Raw genomic sequence first — 10,532 nt, 5'->3', positions numbered from 1 at the left:
TCTTAACCATTCAGTAGAAAAGTATGAAGATGAAATATAGGAAGGAAAGCCATGCTGTTATGTTGAGCTGTGGGAGTCTCAGGTCAACAATTTGTGACATTGCCAGTTAAACAGAAGACCCATTGCTATTATGGGCTGCTGGACTCTTTTAGAATATTTTGCTTAGTTTGAACACCTATAATATTCAAATAACGGAATTTAACAAAAAAGGGTATATAGATGAATGTCCATTTTGTATCTGTGTATTCAAAGTGGTTAGGATAGATACATAGTTACATTCTGTTAATGAATAGAATGATATGTTCTAATGGTGTTTGTAAATAGGATCTCAAGTCCACATCTTGTACAGCAATTAACCACTAAGAAGAATGTATGCAGTGTGTTAGTTATTGAAACTGTCCTAGCGATTTGATTTGAAACTGTCTCATTGCTATTTGTTTATCAATAAAATTATGAAAAACAATGTTCTGATCCCCTAATCCTCTTTTCTGAACATCTAAGTTTGACATTCAGTTTATCATTTGTATAATTTCTATTAAACCATTAAAAAAACAGCTTTTATATCTCCTGATAGTCTACATCTTTCTGTATTTTCTTGAACATATTTATCATAGCTATTTTTAAATGTGTAGGTCTACAAAAGAAAATATCTGAATTATGTGTAGGTTTAATAGGTTTTCAAATGTTTGACCTTGTTTTTCTTTAACACTTATGCAATTTTTAATTCTTTGTATTAAAAATTATGGAGCCTCTTCTTTTTTTTTCTTTTTTTCCCCATAATTTTATTGAGAAACAAATAGCAATGAGACAGTTTCAAACCAAATTAGTAGGACAGTTTCAATAATTAACACATTACATACATTCTTCCTAGTGGTTAATTGCTGTACAAGATGTGGACATGATATCCTATTTATAAACACTATTAGAATAAATCCCTCTATTCATTAAGAGGATGTAACTATATATCTATTCTAACCATTTCGAATACACAGATACAAAATGGACATTCATCTGCATCCCCTTTTTTGTTTAGTTCTTTTATTTGAATATTATAGGTATGTTAACTCAGCAAAATATTCTAAATGAGTCCAGTAGTCCATAGAGCCTGTTCTTAAAAGTTGTTAATTTTCTGTTTTTGTGGTTTTGGTCTGGCAAGATAAGTGAAAATGAGCAGGTCACTCTGATCACATCAAGGTTTGATTTGGGTTTTATTAAAGTTGATTTGGTTTTGTCTTGTCCTTCCTCCTTTTTGGGTTCTCAGTTGAAAACGTTGGTCTTTGCAAAGCCCACTCCACCCTTGCACTCCAGCTTTTGTTCCTCAGCACTGTACAGTGCTGCAGTGTCTGAGTATGTCATTAGCTTCCCCACTGCTGATCTCTGTTGGGTTTCCTGGAGTCTTGGCCCATGTATGCAGAACTATTTGTCAGGCAACTTTGGAGAGATTGAATGCAGGTTTCTTGGCTCATGCCTCTGTAGTACTCCACTTTCCAAAACTTGCCCCCAAAACCTAGTTGTTTTAGACTCCTTGTTTTAGCCATTCAGGAATGCTGGTCTTTGCTAAGAATCATTTCTCTTGCATCCTGAATTCCAGATGTCTTTGGGCAGAATCCTAGTTGGAATGTAGACCTGATGTCATCATTGCCTTGTCTCGGGAATTGCAAATTCCTTAAAACTTGCCTACATTGGTTGCTTTTCAGTGCCTTTACACAGTTCATTTATATATTTTGTCTAGCTTTTATAGTTGTTTTTGGCAGGAAGAGGGCCAATTTTGGTACATGTTACTTTGCCATGGCCCGAGCCAATCACAGTACACTCACCGACTGAAGCACATATGGAACACTTACTGAAAGTGAAACATGCTGTGCCAGCAACAAAGCTCATCAAGCTTCCGGTGATTCAGAGAACTTTGTTGTCATCTACCATAATAGAATTAAGTAAGAAATTAGTGACAAGAAAATAGCTGTTGAATTCTGAAGTTTTGGAAAATAGTTTAATAATGTTTACTTTATTGATTGAAAGAGGTCATCACAGTGGGAATTTGTAAGTGAACTGAATGAAAGTGAACATGTAAGAATATGTGAGATAAAGCCATGTTTTGAGGAATATTTCTAGTCTCATGTACATAGTAAAAGAAGAAAAAGTTAATATATATTGTATTCTTGTTTTGACATTAGAAAAAAACAAATTATATCCAAAGAATGTAGAAAAAAAACACAGATGATAATGGGAAATTCAAAATGTCAAAATAAAGTTCTTCAAATAGATTAATAATATAAACAGATCTGTAGTCACATTGATCAAGAAAAAGTAGAGACTAGATACAATGTCAGGCATGAAGTTGAAGAGATTGGCAAAATCCCACAGATGTCATAAAAAATAAAAAAATTACAAAATGGTATATTTTAAATTTTTATTAATTATTTTTTATGTATTTGGTACAAGGTCTCACTGCACAGCTCAGACTTGTAGTGATCTTCCTGTTTTCAGCCTCCCCAGAACTGGGATTACAGATGTGTGCCACCATCCCTGGTCTTAGTGGCCAGCTCAGTGTGCCTGGGGGTGGGGCCGGTGTGGCCTGTGGTGCCAGGGATTGAACCCCAGTTCCTCCACTTGCCTAAGTAGGTGCTTAATCTGCTGAACTATTTCACTAGCCCTATATTTAATTTTTAAACATCAGAAATTAACAAATTCCTTGAGAAATACAATTTAACAATTACATTATAAGAGCTAGAAAAACTTGAAGGGACTTTAAATATCTTTAACAACTGAGTCTATAATTAAAAATCTTTTCACAGAGAAAATTCCAGGCAAGATAGTTTCACCTGTAAATTCTTGTAAACCTTTAAGATAAAGGTAATACCAGTTTTCTAGAAAAATCTTTATGGGAGTAAACAAAATCTTGTTTTATTCTGCATGTTGCATGCCCCAAATATTAAAGCCTAATAAGAAAATTACAATAAAAATTACCTCTTGGATATTGGTGTGTTCTGAACAAAGTATTTATGGATTAAACATTGTGATAAATAAAATTGGTAACATATTCAAGTTGGGGGTCTTTTCAGTTTTTGGTTGCATTGATTTGAATTTAGTGCAACTTTATTATCGCATTTGTAACATTAAAAATTTATAAGTATACAAATATGAAATGAAATATAATTTTTAGTTTTGTACATTTCTTTCCCAATATTATTTTAAATATTTAGAAGTTCTCTGACATCTTAACTGCATGCTTTGCTCTTCTTAAACATTCTTTATTATGGGAATAATTTTTCAATATAGTTTTACTGAAGGTTCATTAAAAATATAATTTGTCTATAACTACTTTCTCAGTTTCTAAGAGACCTAAGTTATAGTTTGTATTTTGACATACTTCTCTTTCTACTTGCTTCAATTATTTCAATTTTTATTATTATATTATAGTGTTTATATTGGCTATCTTGAGTAATGGATTAGTTCCAAATTTAAGCAGTATTTCTATAAGGAAGCTTTTGAAGAGAGATATTTTCCTTCCTTTTAAAGGTAAAGTGATTAAGTATAGTGATTCTAAGAGTGAGCTACTTAATTTTAACTGGAAATTAAAATTTCTTATTAGGCTTTATTATTTGTGTAATTTGGACTTTTTGTTGATATATGTGATTTTATCATTTGTATTGTAATTTTTCTTATAATTTGCATTATTTGTTTTTAAAGGTAGAACAGAAGTGTTTAATGTACCAACTTTTGATAAAGTTAAACATGGATGAAAATTGAACATTGAATACTATATGTTTAAGGTATTATTACTAATTTTGTTGAGTATCATACAGGTATGGTATATTTTAAAACTTTCTATATGTTGACACATACTGAATATTTACAGAAGAAATGATATGGATTTGTCTTGAAATATTTCAGAAGAAACAATAAGGAAGAAAAAATACTGAAAAAAGATTGGCAGCCCTATCTGTAATTGATTAAATCTTTTTATATATTATGCTTCTGTTGTGATTTTTTTTTTTCAGTACTAGGGATCAAACTCAAGACCTTGCACTTGCCAGGCAGGTGCTTATGCCACTGAGCTATATCCCCGTCCCTTGCTGTGAAATCTTAAAATTCTTTGCCTCTACATTGTAGATTTTTTTCTGTTTTATTTCCTAAACGTTTTACTGTTTTACCTTAACTCTGTGATCCATTTGTAAATAATTTTCATATGAAGTGTGTGCTGTGGCTTGAATCTGGTTTGTCCACACAAAAATTAATGTTGAAATTTGATTCCTGGGCCGGGGAGATGGCTCAGTAGAATAAGCACTTCTTGGCAACTGCAAGTGTCTTGAGTTCAATCCCTGGTCCCATCTAAATAAATAAATAGATGAAATTTGATTCCTAATGTACTGTCACTGAGAGTTGGTGGGGACTTAGAGATAATGACCATGTTAGAAGAATATTTTTCTTGCAGAGGTGGTGTAATTCTTACAAGATATGTATTGTTACAGGGTGAGGCTTACCCTGATGTTCCTTCTCTTTTGTCCACATCTGCTTGCTTTTCTACTTTCAGCCATGAGTTAAGGAAGCACAAGCCCCTTGGTGCTATGTCCTTGGACTTCCCAGCTTTGATAACCATGAGCTAAATAAACATCTTTCTTTTACAATTTATCCAGTCTCAGTTGTTCTGCTGTAGCATCAGAATGAACTGAGACAGTGGGAATTTTAGGTCAAGGTTCATGTTTTCACCTGTGGATATCTACTTCCTCCACCACTATTGGTGAAAATTATTTTCTTTCCTTATTGAATTGCTTTTTCAACTTTATAAAAAAGCTGGTGGTCATATTTGTATAGGTATATTTCTTGGTTCTGTGTTTTACTTAACTGAATGTATGTCTGTTATTTTATCAATTTACATTTATTTTTAAATTTTTATTTTTAAAGAGAGTAAAAATAATATTAAAACAGAAAAATTAGAAATGATACAGAATTTCACTAAACAAAATAATACGAATTTCACAGTATTTGTTCTATTGCAAAGTGTTGTCTTCAAATTAGTTGTTCTTATTAACAGATATATGCTTGCAAAATTGGTCAATGTTACACTTCTTGGTTGCTCTCTGTCGGTCTAATACTTAACATTAGGAAGAATGATTGCTTCTACTTTATTCTTCATTTTTAAAATTGTCTGAACTATTTTATTTTAGATCATTTATCTTTCTATATAAATTTGAGAATGAGATTATCTAGGTCAGAAAAACATTTTGATATTTTGGTAGAAAGTGCGTTACAACTATAAATCCGTTTGGGAAGAATTGACATTTTCTGTGTTGAAACAATCTATGAACATATCTGTATTTATCTAAATCTTGTATTTCCTTATTCTTGTAATTTGCAGGACACATATTTGTTACCATTTTGTTAGACTGATTTATATCTGTTTCATTTTGAGGCTACTTGTGGGTTAACTCAGTTGTTTAAGCACCTGCTCTGGCAAACCCAGTCAGGTTCAGGGGACCCCAGTTTGATCCCCAGCTCCATCTGCCTTACCAGACCTTCCCTTAAGGCAGCCTGAGCCAGCCAAAAAACCCCAAACAAACAAAAAATAAAACAAAAGAAACAAACACCAATCCTTTTGTTTCATTTTGGGTGGCAAAGTATAGTTTTCAATTTAAGATGGTATGTCTGATTTATTTCACTTAACAGTTTTACCTGTTTTTCTTTTATTTGAGGATGTTTTTATTTCCCTTTATTTCTAAAGGATATTTTCACTGATTTGAAATTAATGATTGATAATTCTTTCAATCCTTTGTAATTGTGCCACATCCTTCTTGGGTCCATTGTTTCAGACAAGAAATCTGTCATTAGAATTAATATTTTTTATAGGTAATATGTTCTCTCTGCTTTCAAGATGTTTTTGTCTTTAGTTTTCAGAGGTTTATAATTTTTCCTTTAGTTTTTAGAGTTTAATTTTATTATGTCCTAGCATAGGGTTCTTTTGGTTTATCACTGTTTGGGATTTACTTAATTTCTTGAACCTGTAGGTTTATTTCTTTTTCCAAAGTTGATAAAATTTTAGTCATTGGTTCTTTATATGTTTTTTCAGCCTTAAGCTTTCCTTCTGAGTATTATTATGTACTCAGGAATATAACTGTATGACACTTTTCCAGTGTAAATGGGGCACTGACTTGCACCACCTTCCTGACTCCTTTTGGCTGTAGAAATTCAGGTCCCTGACTGGGTCCACTGCCACTGTGGAAGGAGGATGGGCTCAGGTAATCTTGTTGTTGCAGCCTGGAATGGCTGTCCTTTCAGAGCTCTCTACTGGGCTCTGCTGACCTCAGAATAAGGGAAGGGGGAACTCAAGTACAAAGCAGACTCTCTGTAACTCTTCTGCATTATTGATGGTGATTGTAGCAGAAGCTCAGCTTTCTATAGTGCCTTGCTGATTGAGATGAAGGGCAGAGCAGAATACCGCCAAGTTTTGTTTTGCAGAATATTATGTTGGATGTGAATGGAGGCTGTTTTCATCATGGGTCCTGCTTGCATTGCTTTGGTAGGGAATTGGAGTACCACTGATTTTTGCTAGAAGGAAGATAGAAATTACTATCCGTAGCTCAGGCCTGCTGAACCTTTGGGTAGGGATTCTGTCATTTGACTGGGGTAGAATGAATATTGATAAAAATTTATTGTTTTATTAGGCTACTTTGTTCCCTGTTTCTTGGCTTAGAAAAACAGGGTTTTCTTGATAAATACTTTGTGAATGTTTCTGGGTTGAAAGCTTTCATAATATCCTGTTTGGAATATGTAGTACGTAATAAGTAAGCTCAGAATTTACCACTGCATTACTTTTAAGGCCCAAGGTAGTCTTCTTTCTTCCTCTCTCTCAGAAGCTGCCTATCCTTGCTTGTGTTTTGTTCAGTTTTTAGTTATAAAGACTTGGAAATAAATTGTTACTTTATCTTGCCCAGAACTGGAAGTCTTTGTACTAGACTATAATTAACCAATAAATATCTAAAAACTTGGTGACATATATTCACTACACACATTTGTACCTCCTGTTATAACATTTTCAAATGTTTTAAAGAAAGATCTTTATTTATGTTAGCTGTTTTACAGTGTGGCCTTGGAAATAGACATTCAGTTTTCATATGTGAGTGATGAAATGTTGGACTAGATCATGCAAGGTTCCTTCAATTATTATTGTGTAGTTTTATGATCACTGAAATGGCTTATTTAAATCATGGCATATTATTATTGCTGAGACAGAGGAAAGAACATAGGCTTTGGAACTAGGGCTGTGTTTGAGTTCTGAAAGATTGAGAAGCAGTTTCTACATAGCTTTTGGAAGCACAGACACCAAAGCCAATATGCCTGGATTTGCAGTGTAGATTTATCTTTGCTAGGTGTATTATCTTGAGCACATTACTTAGCTTCTTTTTGTCTTAATTTCTTTATTGATAAATTGGTGGTGTGGTACTGATCTTACAGGGTTGTTAAGATTAGAGTTATATAAAATATAACTTTTCTGATAAGGACGTATTATTTAAATGCTTATTATTACTTACTATGTGGCTTTTGGTTAGTTTTATTCTGAATTATAGTTTTGCCATGGATAAAGTAGGGATTTTTATGTGTACACATATATATTGAAAATACATATTTACATCTTGCTCAGTATTTAATGTCTTTTATATATTTTTGTATTTAATAGAAATTAAATTAAATCTTATTTTATTTCATAGGTTTCCAAATAGTTTTTCTAAAGCACTCTTTTCCTAAAAATAGTTTTCTAAAGGAGCCTTAATTTTTTCTTTCCATAATTGCCCAGAACGAAAGGATGCTGAAGGATGGGAGACAGTGCAGAGAGGAAGGCCGGTCCGTTCTCGATCAACAACAGCAGTGCCAAAAGTGTCCTTAGTGACAGAAGCCTTAAAATTGAAGGATGACACCAATAAGGAAAATATATGTCTTTTGCCTGAGGAAAGTATACAGAAAGGTGACATTTTTGGAGATAGATCTTCTAACACTGTAGAACCTCGGCCCAAAGACTCCTCTCACTCTTCAGACCATTCTCTTGCTGAGAGAACCCAGGTAATATGTTCTGAAAACTGTTTCACTACCTTCTTCAAAGGATGTATGTAGGAACATCTTGTTTTTCTACTTCATTTTTAACTTTATGTTTTTTGTAATTTGGTATGTACACAATAGCTGCAAATGTAGCGTAATGAACTTCCCCCAATATATTGTTTGCCCAGATTCACAGATACACATTTGCTGTTTTTTAAATATGCTGTGTGTATTTATATGCCAAATATTTGAGACTAATGTGCAAATAATTACTATTTACATTTAACATTACAACATGTAAGAGATTTTTTTGCATAAATATAAAGTTCAAGGAATTTGGCATTAATACACCTAGTTTATAGTCAACATTCAAAATTTTCTTTTTCCCATTAATTTCTTTATTTTATTTTTTAATATACTGGATTAAAGAACTAGTGCAGAACCACACAATGTACTTGGCTTTGTTTCTTTAATATTGTTCATGGAGGACATATTCCTTAGCTCCATTTTGTTTTTCATTACATTTGGAGTTTGAAAGAATACACTGCATAATATCATTTTTTTTAATTCATTGCCCATAACAGATTAGCAAGAGCCTTTCCTATAAATAATTTTATTCCTATAAAATCATTTTATTCCTATAAAATCGTATTAGATAATGTCACATCTGTAGGTGTGTGATAGGAATTTGCCTAATTTTCTTAACTTTGACCATTTGGTTAAGGTGACATCTTCATGCTGATGAAAATCGGCAGTGAAATTTTTGACTTATTTTACTTTAACTTCCTTTAAATGCTAGTATTTAATATAAATGTTATTGTTTTTAAAAAATATATTTCTTTTGCCTGTTTAGTTGAAGTTTATTTTCCTGATTTTATGAGCTGTAAACATTTGTTTATGTAAGGTTCAAAAGCAGTTGGTATAATATGTTAAATGACTAAAAACAGGAGATAGTCTTTATATCATAGGAAATATTCTTCATAAAGCAGTTGTAATATTTTTATTTAATATTTGCTGTTTAAAATTTTCTTTTCTATGTACTAATAAAAATAAATAAAATTTTTCTCTTCTAATATTCCATGAGCAATGTACCCTAATCAGGAAAGCGGTGTGCATACCAAGAGTCCACAAATGGTTCTCTGTATTTTCTTCTAGTACTTCTATATTTTAGTTTTTCAAAACTTCCTATCTTTGAACCATCCGGATTTTCTATTTGAACAGCATGTGTATTTTGTAATTGAAAAGTGTGTGCGATGTAGCTCTGATGTCTTCTTCCAAGTAATCAGGGATCAATTGCTTCACAGTCCTTTATTCCAGTCTCCAGCGAGCAGGAGGCTGTGGACTGCAGCAGCGGAGCAACGCCTAAATCAAAGGAACTTGCTTCTTCAAGCTCTTCAGGCAGCGATTCTGACAGTGAAGTTGACAAAAAGTTAAAGAGGAAAAAGCAAGTTGTTCCAGAAAAGCCTGTAAAGGAGCAGAAGACTGGTGACACTTCAAGAGCTCTGTGGTCTTCTACGCAGAGCAGCAGCAGCAGAGATAATAACGTGTTTCAGATGGGACAATGAGATATGTCAGCGTTCGGGACTTTAGAAGGCCAGTTCTAATTTATATTAGAGAATATCGGATGAATCCAGAAGGTGAAATGACACCAGGAAGAAAAGGTATTTCTTTAAATCCAGAGCAGTGAAGACAGCTGAGGAGCAGTTTTCTGACATGGATGGTGCAGTAAGAAAACTGTAGAATCTGAGCCATAAAAACATGTATTGTCGTAGTTGTTTTACCCTGTCTTTTTACATTGGCTTTTTTTTTTTGTTAATGGAAATTGGGATTGAACTCAGACCCTCGCGCTTGTTAGGGAAGTGCTTATTCTACTGAACATCTCCCCAACCCCCTTAATATGCACCCAGCTTTTTTCCCCTGGTATCAGGGATTGAACTCAGAACCTTGCACTTGCCAGGAAGACACTCATGCTGCTGAGCTATATCTCCGGCCCCGGGTATTCTTTTCTAACTGTTGTTTTCCAAGCTGTCGGATATTTGGATTGCAGGAAAATTTGTAAGATGAATGCTTTTATTTCATGTACATTATTAAATATATTCTGAGTGAAGCTAATTGTCAACTTTATTAAGGAGGATCACTTTGTGCCCTCCACCTAGTGTAAAATAAAATCAAGTAATTCCACTCATTAAGCTTTTATGACCTTTTTTTGACTAAAGACTGGGTACTGTTTAAGGCCCAAAGTAACAATTTTGTAGGCATACTAGTTTAACTCAGCTTTTAAAGAGGATTTGTGGTGCATGAGTTTTTAAACTTTTGATTTGTGAAATCTATACTTGATCTCTTCCTTTGAGCTGTGTCAATTTGACTTTTCTACCTCAACATTTGATGTGTTTTTCCTTTTATAACAATCTCTTCCTGTTCAATTTTCTTTTTCTTTTCTTTTTTTTTTTTTTTTGCGGAACCGGGGATTGAACTCAGGCCCTTGCGCTTGTCAGGGAAGC

The 10,532-nt window shown here is 33.3% G+C and overlaps 1 protein-coding gene and 1 pseudogene across 3 annotated transcripts in view; both read left to right on the top strand.

Annotated features, from left to right (window-relative positions):
* The window catches only part of Scaper (S-phase cyclin A associated protein in the ER), a 438,975-nt gene that overhangs the window by 82,345 nt on the left and 346,098 nt on the right, over window positions 1–10,532 (top strand). For all 3 annotated transcript variants that reach the window (XM_023712676.1, XM_023712675.1, XM_023712677.1), the window contains one exon: window positions 7,793–8,055. In XM_023712676.1, coding sequence (XP_023568444.1) covers window positions 7,793–8,055 — 263 coding nt within the window. The remainder of the gene's footprint in view (window positions 1–7,792; window positions 8,056–10,532) is intronic.
* Window positions 9,118–9,771, top strand: LOC105741842 (annotated as a pseudogene).

The sequence above is a fragment of the Octodon degus genome, unplaced genomic scaffold (assembly GCF_000260255.1).
Source record: "Octodon degus isolate 3935 unplaced genomic scaffold, OctDeg1.0 scaffold00026, whole genome shotgun sequence".
Lineage (NCBI taxonomy): Eukaryota > Metazoa > Chordata > Mammalia > Rodentia > Octodontidae > Octodon > Octodon degus.
The sequence above is the reverse complement of the archived record's forward strand: the minus strand, read 5'-3'. Positions and strand labels throughout refer to the sequence as shown.